Consider the following 25,794-nt stretch of genomic DNA (forward strand, 5'->3'; position numbering starts at 1 on the left):
ACGGCCTCGAGCAATGACATAGCCACAAAGCTGCCCTGGCGGGCACATAAGTGTTGATATGACGTGCGACCGCTTGCGTGGTGTCGCCTAGACCCGGTGGTGTGCATTAATTAATGCGGCTCTTTTTCTGCACGCCCTGCATAATTTGTCCGTTTGAAATATTTCCATGGTGCTTATTTTCCAGAAATTGCAGAAACGTAGCATAATGTACCTTGAACTTAAATTTAACCTGTTTCCCCACAATCGCTGTTGTGTCTATAGTAGTAGCATTTTATTGCCTTCTCATATCACCTTTTCCCTATTCCCCCTCTTTTCCCGTTGAATGGGAACTGCAAGCGAAGGGTGGTTTAGCGACTGCGTCTGTTCTACCCTACCTCTGCTTCCTCTTCCCCTCCTGTCTACCATTCTATCTCGCTACCCTCTGGACTCGCACATTAGTAGAAGGTTAAGCGCTACAGTTTCTGCAATGCTTTTGCAGGTGGTAAAGAATAATTATGGCTGTCAAGAGGCTAATGTGGCGACGCCCAGAAAGCTGCAGAGGGTAATGTGCACATTCGATGTGGTGCAAAGGTCCAATCGAGTTTCTCGCGTCGCCTGTCTTCTCTGCCACGCTCTTGTTATGTATACACATGCTTTGAACCACCCACTGACGCGGTGTGCCTGACAGCAGCAGAAGCAGTAGCAGCAGTGGGAAAGTCGAAGGAAGAGGGAAAGAACAGCGCTTGTGGCGTCGTCTTGTCATCTCGTGTCCCGTCCACGTTTTGCACTGTTAACACCACGATGGAAAACCAACAAGCCCAAGCTGCTATTGTAGAGAAACAAATGTTCACTTTAAAAGGGTTTGTTTACATTATGTACACTGGCTTCAGCTACGGAAGGCCACTCCATCTAGGAGGATATCAAACATCTTGAGTTCACATCAGCCTCTCTGAACGAAATGTTTCCGCTTCTAATCCTCTCGTCTGCCTTAGGCTAGTGATGACTGTATAGAGAGGGTGGCAGGTCTTGTGAAACTTAATAAGGGGTACAAATTGAAGGTTGTACAGGTCTATGCCCCTACATCCAATCATGATGGCCAGGAAGTCGAAAGCTTCTATGAAAATGTGGAATCGGTGATGGGTAAAGTCAAAACAAAATACACTATACTGATGGGTGATTTCAATGACAGGGCAGGCAAAAAGCAGGCTGGAGACAAGTCGGTGGGGGAATATGGCATAGGTACTAGGAATAGCAGCGTAGAGCTATTAGTAGACATTGCGGAACAGAATAATATGCGGATAATGAATACCTTCTTTCGCAAGCGGAATAGCCAAAAGTGGACGTGGAGGAGCCCGAATGGCGAGACTAGAAATGAAATAGACTTTATACTCTGCACTAACCCTGACATCATACAAGATGTGGACACGCTCGACAAGGTGCGCTGCAATGTCCGTAGGATGGTGAGAGCTCGAATTAGCCTAGACTTGGGGGGGGAACATACGAAAGTGGTACATAAGAAGCCAATCAATGAGTTAGCGGTAAGAAGGCAAATAGAGAAATTCCGGATCAAGCTACAGAACAGGTATTCGGCTTTAACTCAGGAAGAGGACCTTAGTGTTGAAGCAATAAACAACAATCTTGTGGGCATCATTAAGGAGTGTGCAATAGAAGTCAGTGGTAACTCTGTTAGATAGGATACCAGTAAGCTATCCCAGGAGACGAAAGATCTCAAGAAAGGCCAATGTATGAAAGCCTCTAACCCTACAGCTAGAATAGAACTGGCAGAACTTTCGAAGTTAATCAACAAGCGTAAGACAGCTAACACAAGGAAGTATAATATGGATAGAATTGAACATGCTCTCAGGAATGGAGGAAGCCTAAAAGCAGTGAAGAAGAAGCTAGGAATTGTCAAGAATCAGATGTATGCGTTAAGAGACAAAGCTGGCAATATCATTACTAATATGGATGAGATAGTTCAAGTGGCTGAGGAGTTCTATAGAGATTTATACAGTACCAGTGGCACCCATGACGATAACAGAAGAGAGAATAGTCTAGAGGAATTTGTCGACTTGCGCCCCCTTCATGTATTACTTCAGCTTGTCATTTTCAGGTAGAGGGTCCTTGCTTGACCTGTCGGTGGGTTGTCTTTGGGTTGCCTTTGGTGGGTTGCCTTTGGTAAACACCTAAAGAAATACTCTTTGCCGTACTGAGACGTAACAGGAGCATCAGTAGTGGGCGATGAGAGCGTCGCAGCTACGATTGCCCCTGGGCGCACCATACACGATGCAGCACAGCCGTTCCCCTCATTGCACTGACCCCTTCTAGCTTTCTAGTCCACTGTAGCGGTGGCACCAACCACTTCAGCCAGTTCGTTTGCTCACTCGCACGCAGTGCTCGTGTCGTGGGCGGAAACACCAGCCCATCTCACTACCGGAACAGCCCTCAACATGTGGTCAACGCTACAGGACCTTTGGGTTGCCTCAGGATGTCACAGAAAAGATCCATTGGAGACTTGTTTTCAAGTGCAACCAAGCGGGCCAAGCAACAATGCATCTCCACAGATCTTTTTGCTTCAACAATGGGAGATTCAAAAACACTCAATGAACAAAGAAATCCTTCTCAGCGTTCCGTTTTGATTCTGCTTGAAGAGATTGCGTACATCATCACTTCTGACGACGCTTTTACGTCTGTCCTCATTGGTGCAAATGGACAGTGAGCGCAACGAGTTTCCCACATCGTGTGCAACACGGGATGGACCTGATTCTGCGACTGAATTCACTGCCTCAGATATGGATGTCGAACATGCAGGCCAGTTGGACACTTCAAAATTTAAGACAGAGTCACCCACACAGCTAATACTGAACCCAATTCCATGTAAGAAGTATGGCAAATTGAACAGAAGCTTCCAGTCGAACTGGTACTCCCTATTTCCTTGATTGGAGTACAACGCGCAAGCTGACGCATATTTCGGTTACCCTTGCACAATGTTTTCAACCGGTACCAATGCGAAATCTGCATTTGTCAATGGTAGATACAGTAACTGGAAAATAGCCCTAGAAAAAGATGTTGGTTTCAGAAAGCATGAAAACTAACTCGTGCATAAGCCTTGTCAGACGTTGTGGGTTTCCTACACGCGAATGAAGTCGGGAGGACAGAGCAAGCCAGTTGCAACACATCTCAGCGATGCCTATACTCCAGGGAGGTGCAAGAAAATTGCCTCTATAAAGCAAAAGCGTCAAATATTTAGCAATTCACTGCCGTTCAAGGAATTGCTCAGAGGGGCCATGATACTAACAGTGCCACAAGGGAAAACAAGGGAAATTTCGTTGAGCTCTTCTTTGGTAAATGTGACGATATTGTCAGGAAGAAACTGAATGGTGGAGCAGCGAATGCGAAGTACGTTCATCATTTGATACAAGACCAGCTCCTCAAAATTCTCAGCCACATCACATTAACAAGTGGATATAAAATATGATGATGATGATGATGATGTCGTCGGGCTGCAAGGTTTGGCGGTCAATACAAATGTGGCCTCGTGGAGAATATGGCTCACAAGTAACCAAAATATTTTAATAAAGCTTTAATTAGCGATTTAGAGGTAATATTGCATTTACAAAATTGAAGCCCAACAGTCATATATTGCCCAACAACACCTTCACAAAAATTGTCGTAGGTACAATGGTGTGCAGTATTTTGATTGTGTGCTGCCCTGAACCCAAATGAAAATTAAATAGCATGTCAGTGACACTGATCTCCCCATCCTATTAGAAAAATCCACCTGCTTCCTTAGTGCGCAGGCGCCAATGCTATGACAATTAGAAGTTCTCTTCATTCTGATCCATAAAGTCTTTATTTGCTGCTATTGTCAAACGTGATTATCCAAGCTGTGGTACCGCCAGAAGGTTGGGAACGGAAGAGAGCACACTTCGCGTCGATTCCTGATGTCAACACGCAAAAAAAAAAAAAAAAGAAAGAGAGAAGGCGGCCATAAAACCAGTACCAGTGAAAGCTTGCACTATACTGTTTGTCTGCACTCGCAATTGATAGGATAGAGGGATCCACATCACTGATGCACTATTTCATATTTCTTTCAGTACTGTCATACTGGGGTGACCGCAGTGCCAAAGTACTGCAGGCTCTAGCACCCAAAACGATTTTGTTTATGGAAGAAGTTTTTGCCGAGTTAATACGACTTCGGGTCCTCAATTCCCGAACTGCAATGTTTCCTCTGTAATTCCCAATTAAACAAGTACTCACTACATCCTATTTTAAGATAGCGCAGACTGAAGGGAAGAGGGACCCAAGAGCCACATCGCTAGACTGTGTATTTAGAGATGCATGAGTATCGAGCGCACCCCACAAGCGCACCGCACATGAAACGTTCCGCTAAGGCGAGTAGCTTAGTGAACACTTAGCGAAGTAAATTTTTTAGCCCGCATATTCGTTCACTTATTACGTAAGATGTTGATAAAGTAGCAGCCGACAATTCTGCTGCACTACATATCTAGTACATCGGGAACATTAGCTCGGGCTGCTGGTTATCAGTGCACTCTTTACCATTCACACCCAGTCAAGCTGGCAGAAAGAGTGGGGTTTATATATATATACGACACCCCCCCTCCCAACTGGCACCTGGCACCCGGGGCCCATGGGTACCAAGCATATTTTGGGGCCTATGGGGCCCAAAATATAGAAAGGAAATGCATGGTGACCATCTCACTAGCCTAATGAAAACACGAAAAATGATAAAAAACATTCCGGAGCACTGCCACAATTTAGCACACAGGGGACTCCTCAAAAATCTATGACATTGTGGTCATTCCCTGTGCAAATGTTGTGGTTTCTGAGTTTCAGATATGCACGCTTCAGCATGCGCAACTTGTTTTCCACCTGGCTTGCGGTCTGATGGATTCCAAGATCGCCGTTCATTGAAGCCACCAGCTTTTGTCCCTCTTTAATGCTTCGATTTCAATTTCTTCTGTGTTGTTTGAAACGTTTCTTCAGCTCTATTAAAAAAGGAACTCTGGGACGAGGCCACAGTTGTTTATTTTAAGATTCTTGTGCTGCACAGGATGTTTCTTGTGATGGCTACAACACTTAGTCATCACCTGCGACAGCCTCTGTGCTGCCTGAAAGGCCTGCATTTCAACCTTGTTCGACAAAAGTGGTATGTGTGCCTCCTGCGCGAAGGCACAAATGAGACATGATGAGGCAAAAATTTTTCGCACTACATTGGAATGTCTTACCTTTGAGATGCATAGATGGGATTGCCATCGAGTACTAGACAGCCGCTCCTTACTTATGAGCGGGCGAAATGCAATTTGTGCCCCGTTAATTACAGCTTTCTGTGACACAAGGTATGATGACACAGCAGGAAAAAGATGACCATGCGTGAAATGTACAACAGTTGGAAAGCTGTAAACCAAAGGAGACTGCCAAAACAAGCGCAAAACTTCTGCTTCAAAAATCGACGAGCAGACGACACAAAAGAAAAAAGAAAGCCTGCCTCAGCTCGCTGCCAGAGCAAAAGCGTTCCAGCAGCACGGCAAACCCACAGGCGGCCTACCGAAGGAGAAAAAATTAACACGATTCCGGCAGTGCTCGGACTACTGCATGGAGCTTCTGGCATGGAAGCTGCCAGAGAAAAAAAAATGCTCAGCAGACATCTTGGGCAGCCCGCGCACTGCCGACTGGCTGCTGGAGCGTAATCTAAGAGGCCCAATAGGCGATCGCTTATGCCATTGCAGACAGCCACTTTGATTCTGTTGGAGCTTTGTCCTTCAAGCACATCAGAGCTGGTACGATGAATGAAACGGTCACTTGACTCCTTGTTGTGGCACGTTCAATGTTCTGAAACCTACCAATGGCCTCACTCTGCAAGGGAAGGTGAGGACACCCTCGTGGCAGCGTGCCTCCAGGATGGCAACAAGCGATGCTGCAGGAGTGTGCTGAATTGGGCTGGTTGGTTCATAACGAAGGGAATAAAACGGCGCGAAGAATTGGACGAAAGAAGAGATGACTGCACATTCACCGAATGAATGGACTCAGTGAAACATCATGACATGTTAACTGCTAAAAAATTAGAACAGCGAAAGAAACATGGGGTTAACATGTCATGCAGTAAATACCAGCTAAGTCATGTTCTAGTGCTTGTAAAGTGAATAAAACCTGCTCAAAAGGACGCAGCAATATGTTAGCTACCGTGTATAGTCCTACCTTCTAGATGGCCATCCAGGCACTCACTCTGGTTCTGAACACCCATCTTGCCCCAACATACAAGCTCAGAAGCCATCTTCGTATGAATGTCAAACACAAACCTTCCTCTTTCGGAAGGTTCGCCACATGGCGAGGAAGCCTTATGAAAAGAGACACATTCTGAGGGAAAATTTTTTCTCTTTAATTGCTTCAAAGCATTCCCTCTGCAGTTGCAGCCTATTCTTCATTGTTCAGCATTGCGCAGTAGAGACCAACTGTGTAAACATGCAAACAAACACACGAGTGAACTTGACAGGAAAGCTGACCTGGCTGACTATGGTGGGAAATGCACCTCAATCTTTAACAGCGTGAAAGCTTTGCTCCAGCTTAAGTGGTGGCAGTGTCTCATACTACTCACTCTGCATCTTGCTTACACTGGCAGCCAAGGAGATTTAGTGCATCATCGAGACCTATTTTGAGCGGGTTTCTTGATTACCAGTGAAATGTGAAGCATGCAGGTAATATGATGGGCATGTCCAAGCAAGACGGACGCTGACCAGAAACTCAAGAACAAAGCAGGAATGCCCGCCCTCCTCGTTGAATGTTCACTATGTGTGTTTTATAAAATGAGGCTCCTTTTGAGTTCATCGTGCTTCATTTCGCGGTGCTTTAGAACGAACTTTCGTAGTGTACCTGTGTGTGGTCCTTTGTTGCCCGCCTGTACACAATTCTTTTGTTGTTCCGTTGCACCTTCTTCCATGTCACCACTGAAGAGCAAGACACCTACAATGTCCAGGTGACTTAAGGCACGTGACCTTCTCACCTGAGGAAGAAGTCTCGCAGCAGCTTGCGGTTGTCGCCAATCCTCATTTTCCCACCAACATGCGGGAAGTTGAACACAATTTCACTCAGCTCTGTGCAACAATGCGACACCCACGGGTGTTCGTGCAGGCACCGGGCGTCCACGTCCGTCAGCACTCGAACACCTGCGTTGGAGCACACTTTATGATTACACTGCTCTGCACTTGTCTCTGCACTGTTTATTCCAGGCAGACATATTGGTGCATTATTAAGATTGCACATGCACTGATGATGCATTCAACACTGTCTCACTCATTTTAATGCCATTGTTGTATAGAATCATTTTATGAACAGATGCTAGTATTTCGTCGATAACCTTGTGCCAAAGCAAGCAAAAGATGACTCACTGTATGTAAGTTGGAAGTCAGAACAGAACTGTTTACAATCATTTCTAGGGTGCAAAATAGTCGTTCCTGTGCTGCACACTTCTCAAAGAATCATTCTCATGCCACACTGCCTAAATTAAATTAAATGGACAAAAATACATATTGAACTGCCTTCGTTAAAAATCATATATGCAGATCCAAGGCACATTTTGGTGCATATTGTCACGTGGAAGTGACGTTGAATAACACAGTAGCAATACTAGGAAAGGCAAAACATTTATTGGGCGAACCTGTGCCCACAAAGACAGGCTACACTTAAAGCACAACGATAGCGGCAAACACAGTCGGCGATTGCCGAAAATCTGATCAGCGGGTCAAGTGCATCGGCTTTTATACATCAGTCACTGAATGTTCGAGAGTAATCGCTGGGACCCATGTGCCTTCCACAAAGTTCTACATTATTTGGGTTGCGGACCCATGCAATAAGATTACGCAAGGTTCGGTCACAGACAGCGGATGGAACAAACGATAACATTTCAAGAACTTCCGATACATACAAGCACATCTTGCGCTGCGCAATAGCATTTGTTAGACGATAAAACATGTCGCCCCTGGAGCGCCATGTTGCAGCAGGATGTTCTCGACAAAGAATTTCGCCACTTCGGCTGCGCTACCTTTTGGCAGAGCTTTCGTTTCAGCGAAGCGGGTGAGGTTGTCCGTTGCCACGACAATCCACTTATTTGCGGTTGTTGACGTCGGGAAGGGTCCCAACAAATCCATCCCCATCTGCTGAAATGGTTGGCAAGGAAGCTCGATTGGCTGTAGTAATTCCGCTGGCCTTGTCGGTGGTGTCTTGCGTCGCTGACAGTCTCGGCATTTCCTGATATAACAGGCGACGTTGGCGGTCAGGCGCGGCCAATAATACCTTTCCTGTATCCTCGATAGCGTCCGGGAGAATCTGAGGTGCCCAGCGGTCGGATCGTCATGTAGGGCGTGCAATACTTCTGGAAGCAGCCCTGAAGGAACAACAAGAAGATAGTTGGCACGGACTGGTGAGAAGTTTTTTAAGAGTAGGCTGTTTTGAAGCGAGAAAGAAGAAAATCCTCACTTAAATGCCCTAGGGATGTCGGTGTACCCTTCCAAATACTCAACGAGGTTTTTCAACTCCAGGTCTGCTTGTTGCTGTTCAGCGAAGTCTCCCACGCTTAATATACCAAGGAAGGCGTCGTTATCCTCGTCATCTTGCGGCGGCGAGTCAATGGGGCGCTTGACAGGCAATCTGCATCAGAGTGTTTTCGTCCGGACTTGTAGGTCTTTTATACTTCAGTCGTCGAATGTTCTAGAGTAATCTATGGGACCTGCATGCCTTCCGCAAAGTTCTACATTATTCTCGTTGTGCACACATGCAATCAGATTACACAAGATTCGGTCACAGACAGCGGATGGAACCATCGATAACATTCCAGAAACTTTCTATACATGCAGGCGTGTCCTGCGCTGTGCGATAACATTTGTTAGGCGGTGAAACGTGTCGCCCGGTAAAGACAAAGAAGTGCACGTGTCAATATATGAAGCAAATATTTTGTGAAGCGATTAATTGAATGCTATAAATTTGTCCATTTAATTCCTGCATCTTGGGTGTAAAAGAAACTGGCACATGTGAAATCATGCAACTATGCTACAAAATGCGACAGCTCTTATAATGGCTTGTATCTCTTAATTTATTTTAAATTTACCCCCATTTCTTGGCAAATCTGCCATTGTGGGTATGTGCCTTAGTATGAAAACCATCATCATCAACAAGTGGCGATGATCTCAGAGGTAGTTGTCGCAGGCACGACAGAAGTACACGTGTGATTGTGGCCTATTGGTTGAGAAAGTAGTCACAGGAAGGTTAGAATGGTTTGCTTCATTAAAGAAATTATGCTCTTGATAACACTATTTGTTGTAATAAGGATATTTAGGTATCATTCATTTTATCGCTGAGTAATTCCGCAGACCACAAGGCACCTGTGCACCAGCTATTTGCCAACACAGCAGTACTGCTGCAAACAGCTGATCTGTTCTCTGCATCATGGTCAGGAGGGCTCGCAAAGAAAGATTTGCTTTAAAATACATTGGTATGCACTTGACCCAGTGCTTAGGATTTTAAATTTATTTTCTATTTTGGTGTATGCTACTAAATTTAGACAATAGAAAGTCCTGTGCACCTGATAATGCCTCAAGCCATATACAAAAATTTACTGTATTTGTACTTTGTACCTCTATTCTGGTCAGAAAACTAGAGATTTGTGGCTGGAGGACCAACCGCAGAGTGGTGCCTGTCTTTGAATAGAAAGACTGCCTGCTATAACAGAACTACAAGCCAATGAAACTAATAATAATAATATAAACAATATCTAAAAGAGCACACAGTGAACTTTTAACAGAGTCCTTCAATACTTTTCTTCTGGTCACGAAACTCCCGCGTAATGCTGTGAGAGCACTCCCTATAACGCCCGCAGTGGATGCATCACAACGCTGGCGCAAGGGCACCGGGGCAGACGCCTGACGGATGCCACAGGCATCTTTTGTGAGTGTGCCCACTTTCGCGCAAGGGTCAACTACCATTGGCAAATTTTTGAGCCCCTCAATACAAGAAAGAACTGAAATAAAAGTGAGGCATGTGAACATTATCGGCAAAACATGCAAATTACCGCCCCATTTCTGTACAGTAGATTTTTAAGAGGATGGAGTGTTAAGACCTCAGACGTGGACAACTTGAAAACAACTACAATGCATTGTTCCATCTTCAGGTTCACATGCATTCATAACAGTGGCCTAATTTAGAATTTGAAAGAAACATTTCAGACTACTCCATCGTTAGAAACCGGCAACTGGGCGATTGCATGTCGCACTTTTATGTAATTATTTATAAGAGGCCTACAGTACTGTTTTTAGTTTTTGCAGTGTACATCTCTCTCCGTGTAGTGACATCACAATTTGTGATACCGACACTGCCTGCCTATCATGTGTTATGTTCCTGCGTGTAAGTCCTTCCCCTCCCTCCCCCCAGTTGCAAGGGTTCCTAATGAACTAATCACCACCTAGAACATACTAATTAAAAACTAATGTTACTAACTTACTAAACTTACAAATGAACTAAATTATTTTCAGAACAATAACGAACTAAGTTAACTAAACTCACTATTTAACTGATACCAAACTTAACAAAGCAAACCGAAAAAATGAACAAGGAAAATAGAAATAACTATAATTAATTAGCTAACTAAAATAACTTAACTAAATGCCTAAGCTCAGTAAAAATGAACCAACTAAGATAACTAAGTAATAAACTAAGTAAGTTAACTAGCCTCACTAATCAAACAACTTAAAGTAAACTAAAGTAAGCCTAAACTACCTAAATATACTAACTACAACTAATTAATTAACCAAACAAATAACTGACTAACTTACTACCTAAACTTACTAATCAACAAACCAATTATCTAGTTACCTAAGCTAACAAAACGAACAAATAACTAGCCAAATACAACTATAATCAATCGAATAAATATATATAACCAAATTAGCAAGGATACCCAATTCATTATCTAAAGTATTTACGATTGCCTAACTAAATTAACAAACGTTTTCACTAGCTAAACTAACATAACCTAACTAAAATAACCAACAAAATATCAGAACGGGAAGAAAGGGGGTTAATTTAGGGGCCTGATTTTTAATGCGACAGCATTAAGGAGCTTGTGTCGCAGGAAAGCCAGTGTCGGCGGCGTTGGCCGTGTGCGAAAAATCCCGGAAGGCAATCCATAAATAAAAACAACTTGTGTGATGGGCTGGATGGGAATCGAACTAGGGTCTCCAGAGTGGGAGACGGAGATGCTACCACTCAGCCATAAGTTTGATGGTTCAAAGAGGGACAAAAGCGCCTCTAGTGAATGCGGTGTTGCCTTAGGAGTGTGCCGTAAAAAGTTATACTGCGGTGTATATAGGTTATGAGCATGTAAATTACAGAAGTCGCAGTTAAACGCATAGCGAAGTACGGTTCCGCTACATTTCTTCTGTGCTTGCCGCACACGCAGAGCCATCTTGCGGCAAACACAGAAGACCCCCTCCTCGCAATGTACGGCGCCGCCCCGACAGGTGGCGCGCCACTCGCTCACTTCTCGCCTTCGTCTCGTTTGAGCGCATTGGGGCTGTGTGGGGACCAGGTCTAGGCCAGGACTAGGCGCGTCGTGGCCCGGCTGTCCGTGCCGATCACGACGTTTTGCTCGCGTAGATCGTTTCCCCCTCCGAGACACCGAATTCTTTGGTCCGTTCAGCTTGCTCAGGCGCACGTTTTGTTGCCGCGCTGAACGCTGCGTTGCTCGGTGCTCCCCGCGTGATTGGTGGGTGCAAAGTCCGATGCGGGGCGCCTCGTAAGTGATCACTGCGCTGTCGCGTTCCACTCTTGAAGGCGAAGCTTAAGTGTCCTCCAATTTTTTATTAATTGTATCATGAAAAGCCAACAAACTTAGACACAAAGGACAGCATAGGGGAAATTACTTGTACTTACTAATTGAATTAAAGAAATGATACATTAATGACAATGAAAGTGGATGAAAAAAAACAACTTGCCGCAGGTGCGGAACGATCCTACATCTTCACATTAAGCGAACATCGCACGCGCAATGCAAAGAAAAAAAAACAATGAATTCCCATAACCAAGTCTTCTGACCTCCTATTGTGAACTTTCTTTTTGTAAGTCTCCTTCTTTTGTCGTTTCCCTACATTTCTTCCACCAATTTTCCAATCGCCTCTTAATAATCTCTATTGCAGACATGTTTACTTTCCCCCTGTTCTCGCTGAACCTAAGGGCTTCAAGGAGGCCAGTGATGCCTAAATCGACCGCTGCGAAGATATCTTCACATTCTAATAAAACATGCTCCATCGTTTCCCTAGCTTTACCACAGCAAGCACAAGCTTCTTCCTTCCTATGTCTCGCTTTATAGGTGCGTGTTCTAAGGCATCCTGATCTCACCTTAAAAAGTAATGAGCTTCCCTTTGAGTTATCATTAATTGTTTTTTTCCTAATTTCGTTTTTTCCTCTTAAGTAGTTACTCATGGCAGGTTTATCTTCCAATAAATGCCGCCACCCGAGATTATTTTAGTCTTTCTGACTTTCCGTTTCCGCTCAACGTTCTTTGTTGCTGTGTTGCTTACCCTACAGGTCGCATACTTGCTGGTAAGCTTCCTAGTTCTTGTCCTCCTTTGAATCACTGTTTTTCCTGTACAAATACCTCCAACACTCTCCCGTCGTCGTCTTTCTTGTGTATGCTGTTTTTTGGCACAAAATATTTTCAGTCCTCAGTCGTTCTTCATAATCAATTTTACTGTGTGCTTCAATCACTTCAAAGCTTGTCCAGCCCATATCACCCTGCACAGCTACATTTGTGGTCTTCTCGTGAGTGCCCAATGCGAAGTGTCCGATGGTTGCCATGGATCGTAACCCTGATTTCATGCAAACAACCGCATTTCCAAAAGTAAGTCCTGGAACCATTACACCTTTCCACATACCTATTGTATCCTCATAGCGCTCCGTGCTACATTACGTCTACATTTCTCTTCCCCTTTATGTTAGTTTTTTCCCATGTTTCGATATATCTATTGCCTTCGTTTATCCAGATACCACGTTATTTATATTCTTTTTCCCGAGGTATTTCTTGGCCCTGTATCTCCACTGTCTGTTCACTGTTTTCATTGAATACCATAACACCTGATTTTCTAACACTAAATTTCAAGCCTAAATTGTTGCCTTCCTGTCCACAGATATTTGCCAGACGTTGCAAATCACTTTGCTTGTTAGCGAGCAACACAATGTCGTCCGCATAAAGTAAACCTGGAAGCTGCTGCTCTACTACTGTACCCGCCTATTTGTATGAGAGATTAAACCCAATATTATTTCCTTCTAGCGTCCATCTCGATCTTCATATACATCATAAACAGAAGTGGCGATAAAGGGCACCCTTGCCTCAGTACCTTGTTGAGATCAACTTTCTCCTCGCTCATCTCTTTTCATTCAATGCCAAACAGTATTTTATAGGCAAATCTCTCTCAAAAGCTGTAAATAATCGTCACCTAAGCCTTCCCCTTTCAGAATATCCCACAAAATGTTGTGCTCTATGCTGTCAAATGCTCACTTAATGTCTAAAAAAGCCACATATAGCGGTCTGCTTTCTACTCTTGATATTTCAATACATCGAGTAAGAACAAAAATTATCCAAACGCCTACCCATTCTGAATTAACAGACTTAAATGGGCTAGTTGGTTGCTAGCTTGATGCAACATGGTTATAACGGCATGTTTTGAGGACAATGGCCCTATATCATAAAAATTCCAATCTGTTTTCATTGCAAATCAGCCATCAGCCCTACCTGATAGGTCAGAATGGTTCGGGTCCAGCCCGTATGGGCGGGTGCTATTATGGAGGGCTAATGGCCGATTTGGTGCAAGAACAGAGTGGAATAGTTTTACGTTATACCGGCCCAGGACACAGAAAGAATGCACACCGGACAATCGCTGAACTTCAACTGAGCTTTACTGCATAAAAATTACACGAGCAGTAGATGCAGCAAAGAAACATTACAAACGATATTGCCACAGTGCACTTTGTCAGCAGAAAAGCAGATCATTGTCTCACTTCGCTAGAGAAAATCCTGGTCTACGCAAGGTTAAAGACAATTCAAACCAGGCTATCACACTTTCTACACTACTCATATTTGCGGACTTTGATAGTTATTGTGCAAATATATCTCTTCTTTACGCAATAAATTAAGCGACACGGTGCTAATGCAACCTTCTTTTTTTATACAAAATACCTCAAACAATTCCCTCTTTTTCCACCTTCCGAGTATACAAGCATCTCTGTACACTGGAGTACACGGGCACCTCTCGCGACGGTCAGCTGAGGGAACATCGAGCAAATGTGCAGGCTTTCGTAGTGGGGGTCACTTGGCTGACCACTGCAAAAGGTGCCTGCGTACCGAGCATTTCACTCTTCAAAATTCCGCGGTACATTTGATTTCACTTACTGACACTGTTTTGCTCGTTAAACAACCCTGCCAACTGAAGTGAAACTTGACAGTAAATAATTGCAGCGAAGCATGCATTTTGTTTCGGTTCAATAAAGAACTAGGCTTTCACCTTTCCACTATAATAGATGAGTGAAAACACAAACAGCAAATAGCACTATCTGCAACTTCCATCGCTCCTCTGTGCAGCCAACTGGCTCCTGCCCACCATACTGCCCCCTTCTAACCAGCATAGCTAAGCTAGCCTGCCTCGTCCTCTAGCTAAGCTAGCCACCATAGTGCGGCAGTGGCAGCAGTCATTTTGTATTTGCGTTGGTTTCGCTCGCCGCACTTGTGCGCTCCGCTCGGCGAACTCACGCACGTGCAGCTGAGCATCCGGTGCATGCGCACTTGCACTCCCGCTTGCAGGCTGAGTAGAAAGGGGCAAAGGAAACATTCTGCTAAAACTGTCTATTCCTTAAAGGAGCTCCTGCTGCCAAAACTGCGATTTTGATGCGTAGCTCTCGTGTCGAGACGTGAATGCTTGCGGTGTTTTAATATGACCTTGTCAAGGCGCAATTAGAACGCAGGCGACAGCTTTTGCAGGAAGAAACAGGCGAAAAACGCAGTCAACTAGGGAAGTATGTTGGAATTGCATTAGCAAGAAGAAATTCTTGGAAAGCTGCTCATTTCAAACTACGCAATACTGAGGCTGTGCGTGTACCTGCGTCAGGTCGCGGTGAAAGGACCTCACAGGCATATAAGCATGACTTGCGTAGAAGCAAGCCTGCAGATTTTGATGTACACAGGCATAATTCATAGAATATTTTTGCACTTCTGTTATCGATTAAGAAGTATATTTTGTCCATGAGTTCATTTCCTTCACTATCGTTCTTCTACTTACAGTAACACAGCACAGTAATATTTTTTGTTTAAATTTATCAAAAACTCATTTTCCTAGTTTATACTTGTGGTCCGAGATGCTCTGCCGAAGATGTGGAACAAATGACAGTACATGATAAAAACATGTACTTAGATCGCTAATTCGTGACAATAATCACGTGTTAATTCTTAATTTATTGAATGGTTATTTTTACTATGAAGATGCTCTGAATGAATTTCATTGCTCATCATTATCAGCAGCAGCAGCAGCCTGGCTACGCCCACTGCAGGACAAAGGCCTCTCCCATACTTCTCCAACTACCCCGGTCATGTGCTAATCGTGGCCATCGTGACCAAAGGCAACCCACCGACTGGTCAAGCAAAGACCCTCTACCTGAAAATGACAAGCTGAAGTAATACATGAAGGGGGCCCAAGTCGACAAATTCCTCTAGACTATCCTCTCTTCCATTATCGTCATGGGTGCCACTGGTACTGTATAAATCTCTATAGAACTCCTCAGCCACTTGAACTATCTCATCCATATTAGTAATGATATTGCCAGCTTTGTCTCTTAACGCATACATCTGATTATTGACAATTCCTAGTTTCTTTTTCACTGCTTTTAGGCTTCCTCCGTTCCTGAGAGCATGCTCAATTCTATACATATTATACGTCCTTATTTCAGCTATCTTACATTTGTTGATTAATTTGGCAAGTTCCACCAGTTCTATTCTAGCTGTAGGGTTAGAAGCTTTCATACATTGGCGTTTCTTGATCAGATTGTATTGTTTCTTGATCAGTATTGTGTATTTTGCTTCGATTTTACCCATTGCGGATTCCACGTTTTCATAGAAGCTTTCGATGTCCTGGTCATCATGACTGGATGTAGGGGCGTACGACCTTCAATTTGTACCCCTTATCAAGTTTCACAAGACCTGCTACCCTCTCATTAATGCTATAGAATTCCTGACTTGTCTACAGCCTGCTTCTTGCCTTCCCGGCATTGAAGTCGCCCATCAGTATAGTGTATTTTGTTTCAATTTTACCCATCGCCGATTCCTCGTTTTCATAGACGCTTTCGACATCCTGGTCATCATGACTGGATGTAGGGGCGTACGACCTTCAATTTGTACCTCTTATTAAGTTTCACAACAAGACCTGCCACCCTCTCGGTAATGCTATAGAATTCCTGTATGTTACCAGCTATATCCTTATTAAACAGGAATCCGACTCCTAGTTCTCATCTCTCCGTTAAGCCCCGGTAGCACAGGACATGCCCGCTTTTTAGCACTGTATATGCTTCCTGTGTCCTCTTAACCTCACTGAGCCCTATTATATCCCATTTAATGCCCGTGAATTCCTCCAATAGCACTGCTAGATGTGCCTCACTAGATAACGCTCTAGCGTTAGTTAAACATTGCCAAGTTCAGGTTCCAATGGAAGCCTGTCCGGACCCAGAGATTCTTAGCACCATCTGCTACGTCACAGGTCTGACTGCCGCCGTGGTCAGTTGCTTCGCAGCTGCTGAGGACTGAGGGCCAGGGTTTGATTGTTGTATTCATATAGGAGGTTGTGGCCAAGTACTGCACCAGAGTGGCCAATCTTGCTCTGTGGAGGGAGTGTGTTACCAGTGCTGGTCACCGGATCAGGCCATACTCCAGGCCTGTTTATGCAATTTTATCAACATGTGGTTTTTTTTTTAGTTCGGTGAAAAATTGCACGGTGCCAGTATTCGAACCACGGTCCTCTTGCATGTGAGGCGGATGCTTTACCTCTATGCCACCGCTGCACCGCTGCAATGCAATTTTATTGCTATTGCTCCATAATTATTTGTTTCCAAGCAATGCAGCTTCATTGAGCAAAGCTGCCTTAGTACAGTCATTCGATCGTACATATAATATTCCATATGAATGCTTAAGTAAACATGCCATTTCCCACCTGTAGAACAGAACAGTGTGTGTCATGCAACCTAGTTCCTGCTGGACAGTACACAAACTATCATGCCAACAAGCGGTCGCAACACGTTTCAAAACAATTAGAGGCTACCACATTACATGACCATGCAAGCAAGCTTGTTTAAAGGGACACTAAAGGCAAATCATATATCAAGTCATAATATCAAGTTATAAATCATAAATATCACAAATATCAATTTAAGCTAAAGTGATAGATCAGTGCTGAAGCACATCTAAGGCGTCAATATTACCGTAAACCGAGCTTTAGCAACCAAGAAATTAAGGTAAATGCAGGACACGATCAGGGACTCCACCGGGACATTAAAGTTAGTACTTGAATGAGAATAATTCTGCCACTAGCACTCAACCACTCGTAACATCATTGTAGAGCATAATAAGACGACAGAAAATGCTACCTGTCAAGTTCTGTTTGATTTCTAGAAATGACGTTACCCTTGACATCGACGCAGACAGTCGAAAGGTTTCGTTTTCTCCACTCTGCGCCACCGGTGCTTTCGTGTTTCAGTAGTTTCATTATCGCGTAGTGCTGCGCTGGCTTTGCTGGCTCACGAAACTCACACAAGCTGCAAGTAGCAGGGAATACCACATCTATGTGATGTCACGAGATTTCAGAACGGTTCATGCCACTTGATCAAGCGCAGCTGCAGCGGCGAATTGGATTGTAAAACTTTATTTGTCCAACAGATGTAGGGAAGGCTTTAAGCCTTCCCACCTAGACGACGGCCAGGAGTCCTTGGACCCTAGCGGCGGTTTCGGCCAGTCAGACGGTCTTCAGTTGAATCTCCGGATCGGAGCTGAGTAATAAGGTCTCCCATTGTTCTAAAGACTTTATTCTTCCCTCAGAGGGAGCCTGTGGGCATTCCCACAGAATGTGATTAAGATTAGTCCTGGCTTCACATAGCTTACACTGGCTGGAGTACTGACCCGGGTAGTAGGGGCTGCACGACACCGGGCTTGGAAACGAGTTGGTTTGCAGGTGACGCCAAGTGGAGGCCTGGCTCTTGTTTAAGGATATATCAGCCAGAGGATAATTAACCCGCCCTAGTCTGTAGTGTTGTGTGATCTCTCTGTAACACACTAAGCAGTCCTGCCCTGTGAAGCCTTCGGCTAGCCCACCAGCTCGGAATGTAAGTCCTCGAGCTAATTCGTGGGCCACCTCGTTCCCAGCAAGGGAGGCGTGCGCAGGTGCCCAGATTATTTCAATTTTCCTGCTATCTCTGCAGGTCTGCAGGATTCTGTTCGCCTCGGGAGAAATTCTGCCTCTGGCAAAGTTCATCACCGCAACCTTAGAGTCGCCGACTATAATGTTGGCTGAAGTACTTGCAATTGCAAGTGCTATGGCAGATTCTTCTCCAATCTGAGAGCAATCCGTTGGAACTGTGCCACTGGCTATCAAGCTAGTTTCAGTGCTCGCTACAGCTAGGGCCATAGCTAGGGCCATAGCCTGCAGCATCAACGTAGAGCACTTCCTTCGAGTTTTTGAAACGCTTCTCAAGAGCCTCGGCCCGTTTCTCTCTGCGTTCCTTGTGATGGATTGGGTGCATGTTTTGAGGTAGTGGTGGAATTATTAGTCGGTTCCGCACGCTTCGCGGCAGGTCAACTTTGATGCCTTCCTGCCCCTCATAGTTTATGCCTAGCCTAGCTAGGATTTTCCTGCCCGTAGGGCTTCCCGCAAGTCTCTCACACTGCGAGATCCTCACTGCTTCTATAATCTCCTCAAGAGTGTTGTGGAGCCCTAGAGCTAAAAGCTTTTCATTTGCAGTGCGAATGGGAAGCCCCAGCGCCTGTTTTATACTTTTACGTATGATGCCCTCAATCTGCTTCTTATCGAATGACCTAAAACTGAGGAAGGGAGCAACATAAGCTATTCTACCTATAACAAAGGCCTGGACTAGCCTAACTAGATTTGCTTCTCTCATCCTGGACCGCCTGTTGGCAATCCTGTGGGTCAGCCTCATGGTCTGCAGTGCGCAGCTGTCTAGTTTCCTTATTATTTCGCCATTAAAGCTGTTGGCCTGAATCGAATAAAACACTCTGTCTTGGCTCGGCTTCTCCATGGCCACACATTTGCATTTTGCGCAGAAAACCGTAGCACCATATGTCGGGCGCCGTTTTACTCACTGATGGCACTAAAGGTCGGCTTTGGCATATGAAATGTCACCACTCCCTGATCGGGGGCGGGCGATTTATATGACGTTACAACTATGCGGACCCTTCAGATGCAATTTTCTCGTAAAGCAAGTCATTTCTTTGTACGAAACAAGCGCCAAGAGGTTTCTGGAATGGTATTTTAACAGTCCACGTCGACTTATTTGCCTTCAGTGTCCCTCTAATAGTGCTGCTTGACTGTAAACACACAGAAAAAAAACTCAGTGCCCTTCCACTCTGTGAAGAAGGGTGACCTGCGAAGCTGTGTATGTGGGCCCCTTAATGTTGAACTGCACTTCCACCACGGATCACCCGGTATTGCACAATCTTCGGGATGGGCCCACGTATGGTAGTGCTTCATGCCTGCTACACCCCCGCCGCGGGTCGGCCTGGCATTGCACTATCTTTGGGATCGGCCCATGTATGAGGGAGCTGAACGCCTGCTTTATACTGCCGCGGGTCTGCCCGGTATGACACTATCTTCGGGATCGGCCCACATATGAAAAAACATTGGCTGCGGCTTAGCTCAGCTAACCCTGGACGTGCAAAGTGAAAGCTTGGTTAAGTCTTGGTTTCGCTTGGCTAACCTTTGATTTAGCTGTAATTATTATACTTGGTACTAAACTAGAGTTTGTGAAGGAGTACATTTACCTAGGTCGATTAATCACAAGGAGTCCTGATCATGAGAAGGAAATTCATAGAAGGATAAGAATGGGTTGGATCGCATATGGCAGACATTTTCAGCTCCTAAGTGGAAGCTTATCATTATCATTGATAAGGAGAGTGTACAATCAGTGCATTTTACCTGTGCTGACATATGGAGCAGAGACTTGGAGACTGACAAAGAAGCTTGAGAACAAGTTAAGGACCGCGCACTAGGTGGAGCTATTAAATTAGGAAATTCGCGAGCGCTAGTTGGAACCGGCTGGCACAGGACAGGGGTAATTGGAGATCGCAGGGAGAGGCCTTCACCTTGCAGTGGACATAATGCAGAATGATGATGACACTTGGGTACACAATCATTGTTAAGCCAGGTATGACAGCGGTGCCTACGTCGGTGGCTAGACATGACTGTGATTAGGCTTGGGTAGACATGCATCGTTTGACGGTACGACGCCTGTTGTGCCACAGGAAAAATGCAAGTGCTAGACATGCAAAGAGATGCCGTGAACATGCGCAGCGTCGAAGCACTAGCGGACTATACTGAGCTTACGGTGCAGTGAAATGGAACCCATGCACGCATGTACGGGATAAATACTATGCACCTGAGGATCTGTATTATAATGTAGTTCACTGCACCAAACACGCTTTCTTTCAAATTGACCTACCAAGAATCCTGACTAATAACCCCGGAGGTATTGGGAAACAATAAACCCGCAGGAAACATGTGCCATCGCCCTCATAAACACTGCAGGCAAGGAAGCCACTCATAGCGAATGTGCGGACATATTTAACCTTGTGTTTGTTTCTGTTTTCACAGACACAGCTGACTCATCATTGCCTATTCCACCTAGCATAACACTTTCAGCAATGACATCAATCGAATTCACTGCGCAAGGCATCATGAACCTCATCGACAGAATTAAACTCTCATCAGTCACTGCAGTCGACAAAATCAACTCAAAAATATTAAAAACCACAAAACCTATTTCAGCCTTTAATTACTGTTTTCTCAGTCACTTTCAACAGGAACTCTAACAGATTACTGGAAGGTGGGGAGGGTCATTCCGGCTCACAAATCAAATCACAAATAAAAGATTCTCCGTTAAACTATCGTCCCATCTATTTAACCAGCGTGCCTTGCAAACTCATGGAACATGTCATTTATTTCCATATCACTTTTCTATATTTGAACAATTTCCTTCATCCGGCTCAGCACGACTTTCATAGAGGACTCTCCTGCGAAACACAAGTGGCAATCTTCACCTTGAACCTACATTCTAACCTTGACCGTAACTTGCAGACCAATGCATTGTTTTTAGATTTTGTTAAAGCATTTGACAAGGTACCACACCAACGCCTAATACAGTAGAACCCCGCTGTTACGTTCCTCACTGCTGCGTTTTCCCAGCTGCTATGTCGTTTTCATCCGATCCCGGCATAGCTTTCATAGGATCCAATGTATAAAGAGCTCCATTTAAAAAAGTAAATATATTAGTTGTTTTTATCTACAAGTGTGCTTAATATCATGAGAATATGGTCACTATGGCCACGGCGGGGACATTGTAAACTATAGTATGCATTCAACGGCCAAGTAAGTTGTAATAATTGTAAGAACGCACTACGCCGCGAGAAAGAGCAACTTGATAAGGAGAGTGAGGAATATATTAAATGTTCTTCACTAATAATTTGTTTAGTCACGTCAGAATATGGAGACATTGGGAACAAGAGTATGCATTTGACGGCGAAGTGAGTTACGAGAATGCACTATGTCTCGAATGGCATTAAGCACGTCCGTGTGGCACCCCCTGAATGACATTAAAGTTTAAGGCATTAGCCAGTTAACGTCATTGTCTGTGCCCGTGTGGCAGGGGTACACTTTGTCTGCAAAGGTCATTCGTTTGTTGCAAGTCATCATTAATGTTGCTGAACAGGACAGTGCCATCTACAGGCTGTAGGTTGCCGAGAATTTTGTTGATCTTCATCCTTAATCGTTTGCAGTCTAATGGATTGAATACTTCTAAGCGTGCAGTGGAAAGCACTGAAGAGATTGTGTCTCCTTGCCTGACCCCTTTCTTACAGGTATATTTGTTTTTCTTGGGGAGAATTGGGGTAGCTTTGGAGTCTTTACACATATAATAAGCTAAGATACTCATGTATGCTTCCCGTATCCTAGACAATGCAATGCCTTCATGATTGCTGGTATCTGTACTGAATCAAATGCCTCTTTGTAATTTATGAATCTATATATGAAGAGGTTTGCTGTGCACTGCCAGTACCTGTAGTAGTGGGCAGTTACTTCCAAATCTACTGCAAGACCCATGCGTAAAGAAAGGCTTGTTTTAAGAAGAAATACAGAGGAATGGGCAGTCATTTGTAACAGAACTAATGATGTGAGCAAGCCTTCATAACAATGCTCTTATTGCTGCACAACTGCCTTTATAAGAAGCACTTTGAAAATGACAGATTTCGCGCTTTATCTTCAACGTATTCATTTTCTGCTATTTTGTTTGCAATAAGTTTATCCATGCTGCTTCGTTTATCATTATAACTGCACAATCTCGCGTTTGATTTCCCGCTACAAGTGGTGTAGTTACAGTGAGCTTGATTGCGCGTTTGACTGCCACGCAACCAAACAAGCAATGAAGCACACGCAGGCTACAACACTTCAAGCCTCCAGCTTCTTGCAAACCGCTCGCTTGCCTTGGAACAGACGACACGTTCACCCGCATTCATTGAGTTGTTGACAGCAGTACTTCGAGTGCCTGGGAGACGCTTCTCCACGCCTGCTCGCCTCAGATAGCCAGGATTCATAGCAGCAGACAGGACGCTCACCCATAGCAGACAGCCTGTCCACATTGGCCCGTGCGCCGACGTCCAAGGAGCCATGGAGCAAACAGCTGGCCACCAAGTTGGCAGCGCCCCGTTGAGCTGCCAATGCCAACGCGAATGAAAAGTCGCCTTCGCCAACAAGCAGGCACACCATGTTGGGCAGCACCCAGTGAGCCGTAGTGTAACAGTTGTTGTTGATAGGTGGTTGAGTTGGTTCAATATATTCAACCGCTGCGTGTTCCAGCGTTCCAGCGTGAAACACGTGTTGTGGGTCCTCCGAGATCAGGGTTGCCAGGTCTTCGGGAGAAGAAGTAGCCAAAAAAGTCGCCAACTACGACAAAAACTTTGGCCGCCGTTCCTGCGACCCGGTCGACGGAGTGGAAAGGGGTGAGGGGGGGGGGGGGCGGTAAGCGTTATAGTGCCCTGGTCGTTCCAACGCTTAGGGCTCGAAAGCGTTAGTATAGTGCCTAGAATATTCTAGGCACTATAGGGTGGCTAGAAGGGGAGGTGTGAATACCGGCGGCGAAAACGTGACCCCACAGCGTACCGATGCCGCTGGGCGGCGCTGTTGACCGAAGATCACAAGCGATCTGTGCGCCTGCCAATAGTGATAACTGTCTGCTATCTGCAACTCGAAAGCAACGACCACTGGGACCACTAGTTGACCACTGAGTTGGCAGTCGACCGCTGTAGTAGTAGACCGCTGTAGTAGACCGGACGCGGAAGCAAGACGCGGACGCTCCTGTGGACGAGGCTTCAACGACTTCGTTCGTAGCTAAGTACTCTTTTATCTTTATTAGCTAGTGTTTTGAAGTGTTTTATTTTGCATGGAGTAGGGGCGCAAATTTTGAATTTTTGGTAGGAGTAGGAAACGTACAGGCTTTGTCTAGGTCTGGCGGCTCCCCCGTTAGGCCTAGGGGGTATTTCTTTCAGCTAGCTCTTCGGATTCTTACATGGAGTAGGGAGTGATAATTCTTTGTTTTTGTTTGGGATAGCGGTCGAGGTCGGGTTTGCGTGAGTGATTTGGCGGACGTGCTCGCTGAGCCTAAGGACGTAGGCCTAGCGATGAAACCGAAGAAAGGGAAGGCCGCGGGGGACGCGGAGCAAGTGCAGTGCGACGAGTGCCTGCGCTGGTGCTCCCTCGACGAGACCAGTTTCCAGAGCTTAGCAGACGCGGAGGAATCTAGCTTTACGTGCAGGCTGTGCGAAGGGGTCAGGGAAGCAGTCCAAAAACTGGAAGGAAATTGGACAGCCAAGTTCGAAGAGCTGAAAGCAGACCTGAGGGAGGAGCGGGAGAAGCGGGTAGCTTTGCAGGAGAAAGTCACCGAGTTGGTCAAGGTGGAAGCGGTGCAGGCCGCGCAGTTGGTGAGGACTGTGGCCGAGCTTGGGGAGGCGAAAGAAAGGAGCGCCGAACTGCAAAGGCGGCTCGACGCTCTTGAGACTCGGGCAGCGGATAATGTCGGGTCAGGACACCAAAGCGAGGGCGAAGTGGGAGGCAGGGAGCCAAAGCAAGCGGTCGCCAGCTCGCCGCCGGTGAATCGGCGTAGCTATAGCGAAGCAGCGCAACACGCCCCGAGTGAGGCGACGCTGCAGCCACAGGAAGCCGGGAAGCAGGGAGAGGTAGGAGAGAGTGAAAGGGTGATTATCGCTGGCGACTCAAACATGGCTGGGTGCTCAAAAGCAATTGTGGAGAGGGTGAAAGGCGACAAAAGAGTGGCGGTAGGGACATTTCCAGGGCAGACACTGGGTTCTGTCATGGAGCGAGCAAAAGAAAAGCTCACGGAAAATGCCCACGTGCGCAACCTTGTCGTAGTAGCAGGTGGGCTAAATGACGTCCTGAACAGGAAAGGGCCAGGACTAGCCCAGCGCTTGGCGAAGGGGGTGGACGACTTGCGCGAGCTATCCCCTCAGGTGCAGATCGTGGTTTTCACGGTGCCGGAGGTGCCTGTGCGTGACAGTCACGTACAAAGAGCCGTAATGGCTGCCAATGAGGCAATATGGAAAATGAGCCGAGAGAAAGGCTTCGAGGTTGTCGAAGTAAACAGGGAAGTGAGAAGTTGTGGTGGTTTTAAACGAGATGGGATCCACTTCAATTACAGGCTAGCACGAGAAGTGGGCTGGCGACTTGGGGGTCGCGCTGTTGCTTTTTTAGGGGGCCCGCGGGCGCTCAGGAGGTCAGAGTAGGTAGTAATAAAGAAGGTTCCCTAGGGGAACATCAGAAGAGCATCGCCGTCGATAACAGGAAAAGGAGGAAAGCAAGAACAAGAGCTCGCCATGCAATAGGCTACATAAACATGCAGGGCGGCAGAAGAAAGGAAAAGTGGGCAGAGATTGAGGAGCAGTTACATAGAGAACAAATAGGGGTGTATGCGGTTACAGAAACGCACCTTAGAGACTCAGAAGAGCCGCCAGTTATTGAGAATTATGTATGGGAAGGGTGCAACAGAACTAAGTCGGAAAGAAAGGGAGGGGGAGTCGGAATGCTCATCCATCAGGGAGCCAAATGGAAAAGAGTAAATTCACAATGTCAAGAGCATCTTTGGTTATCAGGTACAATGAGTGGGAAAGAAACTTGGCTTGGAGTTGCGTATTTGTGGACCGGAATAAATTGCACAGAGAAGAATAAAGAGTTAGTGGAATGCATAAGCGCTGATATTAGGGGTTTCGGGAATGGTGCTGAAATAGTCCTATTAGGTGACATGAATGCCCACATACAGAATTTAGATGGCTATACCGACAATAACGGGAAGTCAATGCTAGACCTTTGCGAGCAACATAACCTCGTGATCGGGAATACAGGGCCTAAGTGTGAAGGACAGATCACGTGGGAAGTGGGAAACCGGCAATCGACCATTGATTACTGTCTGATGACAGAAGGAATTCAT

General features: G+C 45.5%; 1 protein-coding gene across 11 annotated transcripts in view; it reads right to left on the reverse strand.

Moving 5' to 3' along the window:
* The window catches only part of LOC142558590 (ferredoxin-fold anticodon-binding domain-containing protein 1 homolog), a 161,735-nt gene extending 138,276 nt beyond the window's left edge, over nucleotides 1–23,459 (reverse strand). For 3 of the 11 annotated variants that reach the window (XR_012823038.1, XR_012823037.1, XM_075670739.1), the window contains exons 1-2: nucleotides 22,913–23,444; nucleotides 6,998–7,160 (exon numbers count right to left, since the gene is read on the reverse strand). Coding sequence is in view for 8 of the 11 variants with exons in the window: in XM_075670739.1 (XP_075526854.1) it covers nucleotides 6,998–7,160; nucleotides 22,913–23,063 (314 nt within the window). In the remaining 3 variants the exon portion in view is untranslated. Of the gene's footprint in view, nucleotides 1–6,997; nucleotides 7,161–22,780; nucleotides 22,893–22,912 lie in introns of those variants that run through there. The other 8 variants (XR_012823036.1, XM_075670732.1, XM_075670737.1 and 5 more) reach the window with 5 other exon arrangements.
* Between the last annotated feature and the right edge of the window lie 2,335 nt (nucleotides 23,460–25,794).

Source organism: Dermacentor variabilis, chromosome 9 (genome assembly GCF_050947875.1).
Source record: "Dermacentor variabilis isolate Ectoservices chromosome 9, ASM5094787v1, whole genome shotgun sequence".
In the NCBI taxonomy this organism is placed as follows: domain Eukaryota; kingdom Metazoa; phylum Arthropoda; class Arachnida; order Ixodida; family Ixodidae; genus Dermacentor; species Dermacentor variabilis.